Raw genomic sequence first — 13,853 nt, 5'->3', positions numbered from 1 at the left:
CAGCACACAGGGCAGGGGACAGCACACAGGGCAGGGTGGCCGCAGTGGCCGCCGCTCCCCGGGCAGGGAACAAGGTGCTGTTGTTGGCCGGGCCGGGCGTGCCCGGAGCCGTTACCTGCGTCAGCACCGGGGCTGGGGCCGGGAACACAAACCCCTCTCTGCTCGGGGCCGTTTGCGGTTGCCAGAGGCCGCTCGTGACAGCAGCTCCCACATAAAGGCGGCCATTCAGGGCCGGGCCGCGCGCGCCTGGAAAGGGCCGGCTCTGTCTCTTCCAAGCAAAGCTTGTGAGACACAGACCTGGTATTGAGAGGGGAGAGGGGCCTCCTGCGCCCCGAGGGATTCGGGCTGGTTCAGACCCTCCCTGGTGCTCAGGGCTGGGGGGAGCTGCTTCCCCTGGTGCTGCCAGCTCTGAAACCACATCAGTGTCCCCACCGTGGCTCTGGGTGCCACCGGGTGCTGTGGCAGTGAGGGACACATGGGAGCTGTGCTGCTGCTGCTGCTGTCCTCTCACGAGGCCTGTGAGGACTTGGATGTATGCCTGGGGCTGGCTCTGTGGGGTGTAGTACCAGCCAGCCCCAGAGCAGTGGGTGCTGAGCCTCCCTGCAGCCGTTATTTGGTTATTTCCCGAGGTGTGCAGGGGCCGTGCCGGGCTCCGGAGCCGCCGTGGTTCCCGCCCTACCTGCACCTCCACGGAGCACAATTGGCCCTTTCATTCCCAGCCATCCCGGGGGGCTGTGTGGAAAATGAATGGAAAAGGCAACTGGCTGTTCTAGCTTGTCTGTTAACATCCCCCAGAAAAAACGTGTCAGATTTTTCCTTGACACCGTGGGCTGGGAGGGAGGAAGGACTCTTAAAGCTGCAGAGCCTGCCCTGCCTGGGAAGGTCTGCTCCTGTCTGCCCTCCTTGTCTGGGCTGGCATCTGCTCCCTCCTCTTCTCTGCAGGCTCATGCTCAGCCTTCGGGCTTTGCTGCAGGTCTTGAGTGGGCCAGAGGCTGCTGGGGATCCTTTCCTCAGGGGCTCTTTTCCTCCTGGGAATAGGGGAGTGTGTTCCCTCTGCTGCCAGCCTGAGGAAGGGGCTGGGTCAGCATGCAGGAGGCATCTGGGATTTCAAGCCATCCTGAGTCAGACCCTTAACGTGAAGGGCAGTGAAATGTATGTGCCCCCTGCCACTGGAGGGGCCTGGCCTGGCCCTCCCCTCCCATCCTGAGGAGTGCTCAGCCAGGAGTGAGCTCCTGCCGGGCAGCAGCCCCTCTCTTTGTTGGGTTTGTTTTGGGTTTGGTGAGGCTTTATGGAAGATACTGGTTAGTGAGTGTAGCTGTGGCCTTGGGTTGGTGTTCCTGTCGTTCTCCTCGGTGGGCAGGACACTGTCCGCAGTGCTGGTGACACTGTGCCAGCCTGCTGCTGCCAGTGCCTCACTTCAGGGGAAAGAGTCTCAGCTCTGTGGCCTGGAGCATGGCAGGAGAGCTCAGTGATGAGACCTGGGCTCCGGGGGGGCTGTCAGAGCCCCTGGGGGTGGCAGCCCGGCTGTGGAGGAGCTCCAGCGGCTCTCGGAGGGGCTGTCAGAGCCCCTGGGGGTGGCAGCCCGGCTGTGGAGGAGCTCCAGCGGCTCTCAGGCTCCTGTGAGCGCCCGCGGGGCCTGTGGCTGGCCCGGAGCCCCTGCAGCCCGTCCCGCCTTCCCGGGGATTGGCCGGGCAGTGGAGAGGTGGATCAGGGCGGCTCAATCACCGACACGGGCTGGGGCCTTCCAGGAGCCGGGCTGCTCCCTGGGCTCCCATAAAACAGCTCGTTTGCCATGGCACGGCCCCGGCCCGGCCCCTGAGCTGCTGCTGCTGCTGCTGCAGAGGCACCTCTTTGTTCTGGGCTGGGGGAGCCCATCCTGGGCCCTGCTGGCTGTGCTGGTCCTGCTGTGTGCTGAGTTACACCACAGGCCAGGGCTTTACACGTCCCACAGAGTCCCTGCTGCCCTGCCCCAGGTGGAGTGGCTGGAACTGTGACCTCCTGGGATCCTCCAGGACACCAGCAGCAATTCCCAGCCTCTGGAAAGCTGCAGCTGCACCCCGTTGTGGCTGTGATGCCAGAGGAGCTGTGCTGTGTGTCCCAGCAGCTCTGTGAGCTGGCTCTGCCATGGCCAGGGTGTAATCCCATAAAGCTGCTCATCCAGCCAGTAGGTCACTAGGGGGATTGGAGAGTGCCCATCCTGTGTCACCTTTTAGGGGAAAGATGCAGAAAGCTGAGGCCCTCCTGTTTATCCCTGGCAGATAAATGGAATGGGACACAGTTGTCTCTGAGCTGCTGCTGGTTGAGGTTGGATCAGCAGATAAGGAAAAGCTTCCATGGGGAGATTTTCATAGGGCACTAAAGATTATCCCTTCCCCTAAATTCTGGGTTCCTTCTTGGTTTGGGAATGTCTGTGGAAGGTTTAACTTTCCCCTTGCTTGCTCCTGGAGGGACTGTAGCCACGGCATGGAGTCATTCCTTCTGTGGGAATGCACAGAGGCTGAGCCAGTCCTCACCTGCTTCCAGGTAAAGCACCAGGGAGCTTTGATTCATCCCAGACAAAACCTGGATGATCACACGGAGCTGTTGGAATGGGAAGTGGCCTTTGCACCCCGTGGGACTGGGCAAAGAGCTTGGCAGTAGGTTTGGGAAGCCGAGAGACTGGGAAGCTCATTTTGGCTGTCTGTCTGAAAATCTTCTGGGACACTGCTGTGGGGATGGAGCCACCTCACACAGGGTCTTCCACTGGGGCTGCCCATCCCGTGTGGCAGCTCCCTGGGGTCAGCCATGTGTGGTTCCTGGGGGTCCCGGGGCTGGGGCTCAGCTGGGGCCGTTATCACACCGGCTGCTCCCGGCCTCGTTTCGCGGAACCGTAAATCCGCTTAATGGGCTGGGTGGGAATTCCAGCTCACCTCTGCTAAATGGGAGCTCTGATGCTGCGTGCAGGGCACTGGAAGTAGCTGAACTGAGACCTTATTCAGGACCAAATCACCCCCCGACCCCCTCCCAAAATAATAATAATCCCTCTGACATTCTGGCAGCCGGCGGGACAGAGGCAGCCTTTGTGCCGGGCCCGTCGGGGGACCCGCCGTCGGTGCTCCAGCAATGTCCCTTTGTGCGTCCCGCACGCTGCACGGGGACAGGGAGGGGAAGGTTCTGCCAGTGTTTATTTTCTTTAAAAAAGCTGGAGGGGGCGGAGGGGGGGGAGAAGGAAGCCGGCTGGGAGGTTCATGTTCACATCCTCCACTCGGAGACACCTTGTCTTTGCGCCTCAGCTGGGCGCCTTCACAATGAGGGCTTGTGCGGCCCCGGAGCGCGGGGCTCGGAGGGGGATGGAGGGACCCTGGAGAAAATGTGGATTCCTGCAGCTTGGAGGAGCCAGGGGGAAACAGGGGCTGGATTTGTTCTGGTTTCTGGCCGTGCTCAGTAGCATCTTCTGTCTCAGGCTCTTAAAACTGTCTGTGAGGTCGGTTTCCTATGGAAGCAAGCGGAGTGCAGTGAGGCAGAGGGGAAGAAGGCCAGGCTCAGCAGAATCCCTTGTCAAATAATGGTGATCAGTGGCAGAGCTGTGCCCCTGTTGAGCAGGAGACACCTGCCTTCTTGGCACTAAAAACTGGAGACTTCCCTCAGATCCACAAGTGCTGCCTGTCCCACAGCCCCCTGTTCACTGCAGACCCCGTGTCACTGGGCTTTGGGGGGCCTTGGAGAAGGAAGAGTCAAGTCCCAGTGGGGGACAGCTCACAGCTAGAGGTGGGACAAGGGCTCCATGGGGATGTGCTCCCATCCTGCTCCTGCTGGCCTGAGCCGCACCCCGTCCCCACGTCACACCGGGACAAAGCAGGTTGCTAAAAAATGGTGCCATTGTGTCATGAGCAATCCGTGTATAATAAAAATATTATTTGAGCAAATGAGTCAGGAAGCGTCTGGGCCAGTGTCCCAGGCTGGTGCAGCCAAATTTTTCTGGCCTTGTGTGACGGAGCCGAGTGTTTCAGTCTGGCTGGCACTGGCAGGCACTGCTGTGCTGGGGTGGGTGCTGAGGGCTGTGCTGTGCCCCCACTGCCCCCAGGGACCACCAAAACCTTGCTGAAGCTGATGACTGGCTCACACAGGAGGGAGTGGAGCTGGCAGCTGTCTCCAGGAGCCTCCCAGCCCATGGCACCCTCTCCAGAACCTTCTGTGAATGCAGTCCAGTGCTGCAGCAGAGTGTTCCTGTTTGGGGACAGCCCTCTGTGCTGGTTTTGTTCAGTGGAGCTGATGCACAGGGGTGTGGATGGAGGGATGCTCACCATAACTCAAGACCCCTCCTGCCCCTTGTGTCACCTTAAAGGAGCCCCTCAGTTTGGGAAGGGCTTTGAGACGTTTGAGCCCTTCCAGAGGAGGGAACGAGGCTGGTGAGGGACTGGGAACACAAACCCTGTGAGGAATGACTGAGGGGGCTGGGGGTCTTCAGCCTGGAGAAAAGGAGACTCAGGGGTGACCTTATCATCTCTACAACCTCCTGGGAAGTGGTTGTATCATGTGGGGGTTGGTCTCTTTCTCCAGGCTGCAGCTGAGAGAATGAGAGGACACTGTTAATCTGCACCAAGGGAAATTTAGGTTGGATATTAGGAAAAAGTTTTTTATGGAAAGGGTGATAAAGTACTGGAATGGTCTGCCAGGGGAGGTGGTGGAATCACCATCCCTGGATGTGTTTAAAGCAGACTGGATGTGGCACTCAGTGCCATGGTTTAGCTGAGGTGTTGGGGCTGGGCTGGACTCGATGATCTTGGAGGTCTCTTCCAACCTGGTGATGCTGTGAATTCCCTTGGCTTTCCTGCCGGGATCTGCCCTGCAGCCCCACTCCTGGATGTGACCCCCTGATGGGGGTCGGTGTCACAGCCAGGGCCCTGGGAGAGCTGCAGCCCCAGTAAAGGGATCCCAGGGCTGGTGAAGAGGGATCTTCCTGAGGGAAGATGGGACTGGCTGAGGTCCTCTGGCAGGGCTGGGAGGTGTGTGTGGGTGCGGGGCCAGCACTGATGGTGCTCTCTGGGACAGGCAGCCCTGAGGGAGGGGGCACATTGTCCTTTGGGCTCGGGGAGGAGGCCGGGAGGCTGGCAGGGGGCTGGGGCAGTGCAGACACCTCCACCAGGGCTGGTACCCCGGTGCTGACTGGGGGTCTCTCTCTCCATGTCCCGCAGTGGAGAACAGGCAGCTGACCCTGGACCTGCAGACGGAGAACAAAGGCAGCATTGTGTCGGGCGGAGAGCTGACGATTTTCCTGGACGGGCCGGCTGTTGCTCTGGGCAGCGTTCCCGACGGCAGTGCCGGCACGGAGGGTGAGTGCCCGGCCCGCACGGGGGGCACGGGGGGCGCGGTGTCCCGGGGCCAGCACCGGCCTCTGCCCCCCGGGACAGCCCCAGCCCCAGCCCCGGGGGCTCCCGACGTGTGGCAGGAGCGGAACGGGAGCGTGGACAGGCTCAGAGCAGCCTCCCCTGCAGCCTGGGAGGAGCAGCCCTTCCCCAGCCCTCCTCCAGCCTTCCACGCGGGTCAGCCCCTTCCCTGCCTGGGTCAGCCCCTTCCCTGCCTGCCTGGGAGGGCTGGGGAAACCTGGGGAAATGGTGTCAGGCTCTGCTGATCCACTCACCACAGCTCCCCGTGGCACAGCCTGCCTGGGGTCGTGGGCTGCTGGCTGATCTCAGGGTTGCCAGGGGAGCAAAGCTTGTGCAGAACAAGGGTTGGTGCATTGCTTCCCCTTGGCTCTTTGTCACTGGAAGACAAAACCTGTCAAGTCTGGGAGCTGTGGGTGCAGTGCTTGGAGCTGGGGGAGGCCGGGCAGTGTGATGTGAGGTGGGGTGTCCTTGGGTGCTGAGGGTCTGTCCTACAAAGATTCGGCTATTGTGCTTTTAGGGCTCCTTTCTGGCAGGAGGGAAGGAGGATAGGTCTACAGGTCCTTTTTTCACCCCTTGTTCTTGCCCCATGCAGGGTCCCAGGTGGCAGGACGGGAGCCCAGCAGCACGACTGTGCCCACGGAGGGCCGGCACCAACCCCCCAGCACCAACTGCTTTGGCAGCAGACCGAGGTGAGGGTCCCCTGCTGTGTGTCCACCACTGAGGGGCTGTGTCTGCATTGTCCTTGTGCTGTGCACCCCACTCCAGATCTCCCAGTGAGCCCCTGTCATGCAGCACAGCACACAGGGGGTCAGGGGCAGGGTGGGCTGTGCTATGGGGCAGCAGAGCTGGGAGTGCAGAGGGGTGACTCTACAGCTGGCCTGAGCCTCTCCTGAAGTGTTGATGTCTCAAGGAATATCAAATCTGTGATGGCTCACAGAGTTCCCACCAGTTGCTCCAGTGGCAGCTGAAAAAATGGTCTGTCTGGGAGTGGGGCAGGCTGTGACCAGGCAAACCAGCAGAGTGGGGTCCCTTCAAATGGGGATCACAGGAACCCCAGCTCTTCCCTCTGGCCAGGCTGGGAAACACAATGCCCCTCTGGGCAATGGCCACAGGGACATGCTTACATAGGTCCAGGGAGAGCAGGAGAAGCAGAGCTGCAGGGAAATAACAGCTGCTTCCAAAGGAAGTGAGATGCTTGGGCAGCAGGCCATGCTGCACCTGGCTCCATGCCCTGCCCTGCCCTGCCTCCTTGCCGGGCTGGAGTGGCTCAGCGCTGCTCCTTTTGGAGCTGTGGTTACTGAGAGACGTGTCACACTGTCAACATGGACTTGAATTTAACACCTATTTATATTTGCAGAGCATGGCAGTGGCCCAGCAGCCTGTACAGATGTTCTGGGTAGGAGTGTGGCTGTGGGGAGGGAGCCTGCAGCCTGTCTGTGGGAGGTTGTGCGTGGCCCAGGCTCAGGAGCACTCTCAGCTACGAGCTCCACACACCTTGAGCTCTTCTGCTCCTTCTTTACCTTCTTTACCTGCTGGGCACACACCAGAGTTGATGTTTTTGGCTCAAAAAGTGACCTTGTCTTTGCATGCTTGTTGTGTGTTCATGTCTCACCTGAGGAGGGACAGGGTTAGAAATTTGGAGCAGTTTCTGAACAGATTGTGCCCTTTTGTGGTGGCTGCTCCTGTTGATTCCTGCTGTCCAGGTGTTAGAGCCTCCCCAGGGGTAGGGAAGTGCCCAGTGACCTGGCTGAGCTGGGCTTGGCAGGCACTTAGCAGCTCTCAGGACGTGCTAGAAAATCTGCAAAGAAAATTCTGGTTTGGGAAGCTGAGCCTGGGCACTGCTTGTTGCCCATTCCCTGCTGCTTCCCATTGGCTGTGAGGAGTTTCTGCTTCAGGTGTCACCTTGAGTGTGGTGAAGTGTGGCCAGGACTTGTGCAGGGCACCTTCAGACACCTGCCAGGTGTGCCTGCCATCAGCCAAATCCCCTGGCTGCCCTGGTGTGGAAACCTCTGAGGCAGTTCTCAATCCATGCTGCACTCACCTGAATTTGGGGCTGTTGTGGACATACCTGCTCAGTTTGATGTGGTGCTGCTCCGTGGGGCAGAGCACTGCTCCCTGTACCCACAGTGGAGGCAGCTGCATGCTCCAGAGTGGAATGCCTGTCCCTTGCACTTGGGAATGTTGTTTGATGGTTGCTGTGTTTATACACAGAGCCGTGTTTATTTTCTTGGGCTTGGTGATGGATGCTGGCAAAGTGCTCAGCAGCGGGATGGGAAGAAAAGGGGCATTCTTTGCTCCTCAGCTATTTCTACACTGTCCCTGCAAGGGAAATTGCTTGGTCAGGGCTTCTCTTTCTTCTCCTGAACAAATGTCATCTTGGGATTTGCTGCTAATCTTGGTGATTGGGTGTGAAATTCCACAGCCCTCTGTGCAGGGAGAGAGGGAGCTCTGGCTGAGAGCTGGGGCTGGGGGTGTCACAACCCCTGTTTGTGGATGCCCCATCCCTGGCAGTGTCCAAGGCCAGGTTGGAGGGAGCTTGGAGCACCCTGGGACAGTGGAAGGTGTCCCTGCCCATGGCAGGAGCTGGAATGGAATGAAGTTTCAGATCCCTTCGCACCCTATTCCATGATTCACAGCTATTTGTAACATGAATATTCACAACTATTCCATGAATCTCTCATTGGGGTGCTGGGGGATGTGGCTGCCTCCCCCCATCCTGGCAGGGCCAGGGGGAATTTCTCAGTTCTCTGTTTTGGGAGCTGTGCTCTCACTGCCCGTGTGGCACTGAGGCTCTCCTGGTTGTTTCCCAGAGACTGTGCCCTGCTCCCCACAGCCTGTGCTCTGCCCTCCCTCCCCCTCGGCCACAGCTTGGGGTCTGTTGTGCTGAGTGACACTGGGACATGCTGCCACCTCTGCTGCATCTCCCCAGGGACCTTCTGGCCATCTCAGCTGCAGGAACTGGCTGTTCTGCCTTTCCTGGCTGGGGTCCGTGTTGGCCACCGAGGTGAGGGGACTCCGCCTTGGCAGAAGGGGAAGAGGAAAGGTTGATGTCACCCGGCTGATGCCACTTTACTGTTCAGCATCATCTGCCCCAGCCCAGGAGGGGCGATGGGGCAGCCAGCCAAGGTCCCCAAGTCAATTGGGGACAGCAGAGTCTTGTCCCCAGCGTGGGAGAGGGGCTGCCATCTCCACACCCTGCTCCATCCCACCCCCTGTCTGTTCCCATCCGTGCTCTGCTGGTTTTTTCCTTGTTCCTATTTTAAGCACACGCTCCCATCCCGCCACGCTCTGTGGCCTTGCTGGGTTTGTTTCCAGTGTCTATTAAAAGACAATGCCCAGATGGGAGCACTCGTAGGAGGGCTGGGCTGGGCGGCGGGCTGGCTAATTCAGGCTGGTAACCCTGTGCCGCCGGCTGGCAGCCTGGAAACATCCTGTTTTGGTTTCTAAAAACTCCCTGGGCAGTTCTGAGCTCATCTGTGCTGAGGAGGGCAGGGACCAGGCCCATCCCATGCCAGGGAGGTTGGTCCCAGCGGGACAGGCTGGTCCCACCTGCCTGCTCCCCTCTGGCCAGGGGCTGTGCTGCCTTTGGCCTCATCATTGGGGAACTGTGGGGAGAGGTCCCAGCCAGCTTTTGGGAGGAGGGTGGTACCAGTGTGCCCTGAGGGGCCCCCTTCACCTCCTGATGGGGGAATAGGATCCTCTTCTCTATGCACAGGTGCTGCATGTTCCTGAGTGCTGGTGGCCAAAGCAAACCCCAGCACGGAGCCATGTCCAGGGGCCAGCCCAGGGGTTTCAGGGGGATCACTGAGGAGCCCCTCGAGGAGCCCCTGCCTGGGGCTGCCCTCCCAGGGCTGCTCCTGCTCTGCCCGTGGCTCTCATCTAATCTATTTTCAACAACCATCTCCTGCTTTCCCATGTCTCCTCCCGGTCCCAGCCCTGCCATCAGCCGCTCCCCCAGGAGAGCAGCTTTGGGGAAAGTGGGAGGGTTCCAGTTGCTGGAGCTGCTGAGAGTGGCATGACTGATCTGTGCCCTGTTGCTGCCAAGCTGCTGTCCCCTCCCAGCACCAGCCCTGAGACTTGGGGACAGTTTGTGGGTTTTGCCCTTTTAAGGTAGATTTTGGCTGGGAGAAGCTGAAGTCCTTTTCCCTGCAGTCTCTGCCCTCTGTGGTTGCTGCCTGGGCTGCCAGCCTGGGTGGAGGTGCCTGGGCTCTGCCTCTGCTCCCCAGGCCTCACAGATTGGGATGGCAGCATCTCCCCTCCTGCCCTGTCCCCCTCCTCGCTCGCAGGAATGAATTCTTAAGGTGAAACCCAGCTTTTTCAGGAATGCCTTTGTGCTGCCCTGGGTGTTCCATGGGAGTGAGTTTGTTTGAGGGAGCTGCAGGTGCTCTGCCAGTGAAGGTTGGGCTGTCCTGGCCATGGAGAATGGTGGCAGTGGAGGTGATCTCCAGGCTGGCAGTGACCCCCAAGAGATGGAGCAGCTGCACCTGAGCTGGTCACAGCTTGGGCTGTGATTTCATCTTTCCTGACTGCTTGTTCCCTCCTTTTCTGGGGGCCACAGCTGTCCTGGGAGCACCTTCCTCACTGTGCTAGGCTTGGAGCCAGGCACGAGGCACTGGTGAGGGTCCCCACTGTGGTGCAGCACCTGGGGCTGGTGTGGGATCTCCTGGGATCTGCAGGGGTGGGCGGAGCAAGCTGGGATCCACTGTGGTGAGCACATCTGGCTGCCAGCATCCAGGGCCACTCCTTGGCACTTAGAGGGATCACCTGTGAACAGAGCAGGGTGGTGTCACCCAGGGGACTCCTCTATGGGTCTCTGCCACCAGCAGGTGTGTGCCAGGACTGTGCCAGGTCTGAGCAGGCAGCATGAAGCTCCAGCAGCATGAAGTGCCCTGAGCAGAGGCGTGGAGCCATATCCTGGCCCTTCCCAGGGGACACCAGTGGCTGTGCTGAGCAGAAGCAGCAGCAGCAGCAGCCCGGGGTGAAAACACAGGAGTGGGGTTTTCCATGTGACATCCCTCACCTCCTGCCCTCTCTTCCCTTGCAGGACGCACCGACATGCGGCCGGAGCCGCGCGGGGGAACGGGGGGCCCGGAGAGCAGAGTCCCAGTGCCAGGAGCCGGCACCGGCAGCAGGCCAAGAGCTCCCAGCACACCAGCACAGCCACCAGCATGGCCAACGGCACAGCCACCAGCATGGCCAATGGCATGGCCAATGGCACCACCAGCATGGCCACCAGCGTGGCCAACGGCACGGCCACCAGCGTGGCCAATGGCGTGGCCAACGGCACAGGTGACTCGTGGGAGGTGGGGACAGAGCTCAGGGCTATTTACTGGGGAGAAAAATGAATGAGAAAATGAGTCTCTGCTGAGATAATGAAGCTCGTAGTGCCCGGGAATTGTGTCCCTGTGGGTTGACGGGTTTTTATTGATTTTCGTTCTGATAAGCCAGGCAGCTCCGCAGAGCACACTGAGAGGATCTGTGCTGCCTGTCAGGAGTGATTTCTGGGACTCCACTCTGGAGTCACCAGCTCCAGGTGTTTAAAAGAGACAGCACTGCCACCAATGTCACAGTGAGGAGGACAGTGGTCACCACTGAGTGGACTTTTTTCGGGGTTCAGCTGAATTTCCCATCGGTTTTTAGTGAGAATGTTCTGAGCTCTGAAGGGGGGAAGGAGTAGCTGCCTGTCAAGCACCAGACAAGGCAGGTTTTTACAACACTGGCTATTTTTGGAAAGATCTCTCTTGTCATTTCTTGGATTTGTGCACAAAGCCATAAATCCCTTGTGGAGCAAGAGTGGGACCTGCTGAGTACCTGACTGTGAAGTCACACCTGGCTGATTTGTTTTTCTTCTCTGGCTCTTGTGGAGCATCTCCTGCTCCTCCACACTGCATTTGCTTTTGTGGCAGATGAAGAAGAGGCAGAGTGCTTTGTTTTGGATAGAAGGAAATGCACTGTTCAGCCCAGAAGGAGATGGATATTTTTTGATGTTTCATTTGGAAGACCTGGAGCAATGCAATTTCAATTGTGCCAAAGCCCATTTTTGCCAAAGCCCGGCCCTCCCCAGGCTCCTTGCTCTGGGGACAGGGATTTTTATCCCAAGTACAACTTGGCTCCCTGGTGGCTTTATGACTGTGCCATCCTTGCTGCTGTTTTACCACCCTCCATGCCTCCCACAGGTCCTGTCAGCAAGGGCTTGGGATGGAGACAGGAGTGTTTTGTGTGGCTGGGATTAGTGCTGGACACCCTGGAATGCCTCTAGAAACAACCTCTTCCCCCACAGTCTGGCCCATTTTGGTGTCACTGCCATGATTTTCAAGCAGGTTGTTGCAAGAACATCCCCATTCCATTTGTCACTCAAGGCTGTAATTTCAGTTGACAATAAAAGGAGATTATTCCCAGGTGTGTTTTCCCCACAGCCACATTTTTCAACCCTTGCTGTGTTCCCCTTGGAGCTGTTCCTTATCAGGTGAACTTTGGATCAGCTTTTCCCTGCTTTGTCCAGGACTGAGATCAGGCTCACCATGGTGCATTCACCTGGGTCCTGCTGCAGGTTCCCTTTGTCAGTGTTGTCCTGCCACCCTCCAGCTGCCAAGCAGAGTGTCCTGAGCATTCTGTCTCTTCCACAGAGCATCTGTAGCTCTTCAGTCTCCCTTCCATGAGGGTTTATACTGCTTTCTCCTACAATGCTTCTAAATATTTGGGATTCCCTTACAGTTTCTTATGTTTCTCAGCTCCATCTCATGGAAATCTGTCTGCATCCCTTGCTGTCTGCATCCCTTACTTTGTTCCTCGTTTGGGGGTTTTTATAAAACTTTTGCTTTACCACTCCAGCCAGGATGTCTTGTACCAAAGGTTCTCCTCAGCTGGGCTGCCAGGTCTAGGGTTTTGGCTATCTAATAAATATTCCTCTAACAAATTCCCTTTCATTTTTTTTTTTCTGCATTTTCCTCCTCACCAGTTGGTTTTGGGGGCTTTTTTTTGTGGTTCTTTGTTTTTTAGATATATATATATTTTTTGTAGTTTTCCTTTGCTCTGTCTCTACCCTTTTCCAAAAGTTCCATGGAATCCAGCAACATTTATCCCTTTCCAGTGCTGTTGACTTGTGGAGCCTGGGTTTCACTCTGCCTCAGGGGAGATGCTGTACCCCCTGTTCTGGAGCTCATTCCTCAAGTTCCCATCAGGGATGCAGCGTGTTTCCAGTGGCAGAAGAGACCCCTGGGCACAAATGCAAAGCAACTTCTAATTCTGTCTCAGGATGGAGGCGATGGCAGTGGCTCCCAGAGGAGTCTGGGTGAGGCAGGAGCTGCTTTTGCTGCAGGCTGGGAGTGCTGAGAGTGTCCCAGTCACCCACCCCGTGCTCTGCTTCTCAGGAAGATCAGTGACCTTGTCCCCCTCCCTGGTGCTGACCCTGCCCTGTGCCCTTGCAGTGCCCGGGGACGCCGCGGGTGCCGTGGACACGGACGAGGACAGGCCAGCGGTGGGTCCCAGCCCTGCAGCCCCCAGCACAGCTGATGGCTCCTCTGCTCCTGCCCTTCCTGGCCTGAGCAGCTCCAGAGAGGCAGAGGAGACGCCTTCAGGCACCAGTGCCCCCCCAGCCCGGGCAGCCGTGCTCGCCCTGGATGCTCTGCCCCCCGGGTAAGCTCTGCTGGGGCCTTGGGGAGGGGGACAGGAACCACCTGGGGCACTGCTGGGATGCAGAGGCTGTTGGAGGGAGGGAAAGTGCTGCCCTGGGAGCTGCTGGAGATGCTGGTGCTCAGCAGAGCAGGGAAAGCCTGGGGCAGATGCTGGGGATCCTGTGCCCCTTGTCTGGCAGTGCTCCCTGTCCTGCCTGTCTGCTCTGGGGTCTGGCCTGTGCCTGCTGGGTGTTTGGGGCACTAAACAGTGGGTGGCATCTCTGAGCAGAACCCTCTGCTCTCACAGGGCTGATCAAGGGGGCAGTCAGAGGAAAACCCAGGAGTCTGAATGTGGATTTTCACAGGGGAGCTCCTCCTAAGCAGGACATGCTCTGGGGACACCACAGAGGCACTGGCCACTGCTGGGGACAGGGGGCAGGACCCTCGAGTAGTGGTGCTCATTCTCCCTGGTGTGGATGCTGCTCATCCTCCTCCTCCTCCAGGGGATGTTGGGAAGGGGCTGGAGAGGAGTGGGAGCTGCTGGCTCGGGGTGGGGGGCAGCAATTGGGGTCTGGGCTCAGCCCCAGTGTGCTGCAGCTGCATTGTGTGTCAGACCCCTCCAGTTCTGGGCGGGGGGTGAAATGGCCTGTGTTTGGGATGAAGGGAGCTGTTTATTTTGCTTTGGCTGAGGCGATGCCTGGAAGGTCAGGGCCCCGCTCGCGTGTCAGTCACAGGTAATTAGGGTTAACGGCTCACTGTGCCTTTATACCCGTGTGTGAGGGTTTCTGTTCTCCTGGCCTGGGCGCTTCCTGTTTCCAGGCAGCTGGAAAAGTCCAGGGCTCTCAAAAAGGCCTTTATTCCAGCCAGAGCTTAT

At 58.5% G+C, this 13,853-nt stretch overlaps 1 protein-coding gene across 1 annotated transcript in view; it reads left to right on the top strand.

Annotated features, from left to right (window-relative positions):
* WWP2 (WW domain containing E3 ubiquitin protein ligase 2) overlaps positions 1-13,853 on the top strand; it is a 32,336-nt gene that overhangs the window by 3,864 nt on the left and 14,619 nt on the right. The window contains exons 5-8 of the mRNA XM_083870047.1: positions 5,175-5,312; positions 5,959-6,055; positions 10,411-10,655; positions 12,746-13,001. Of these exons, the coding sequence (XP_083726173.1) occupies positions 5,175-5,312; positions 5,959-6,055; positions 10,411-10,655; positions 12,746-13,001 (736 nt within the window). The remainder of the gene's footprint in view (positions 1-5,174; positions 5,313-5,958; positions 6,056-10,410; positions 10,656-12,745; positions 13,002-13,853) is intronic.

Source organism: Zosterops lateralis (genome assembly GCF_965231275.1).
Source record: "Zosterops lateralis genome assembly, chromosome: 12".
Classification (NCBI taxonomy): Eukaryota; Metazoa; Chordata; class Aves; order Passeriformes; family Zosteropidae; genus Zosterops; species Zosterops lateralis.
The sequence above is the reverse complement of the archived record's forward strand: the minus strand, read 5'-3'. Positions and strand labels throughout refer to the sequence as shown.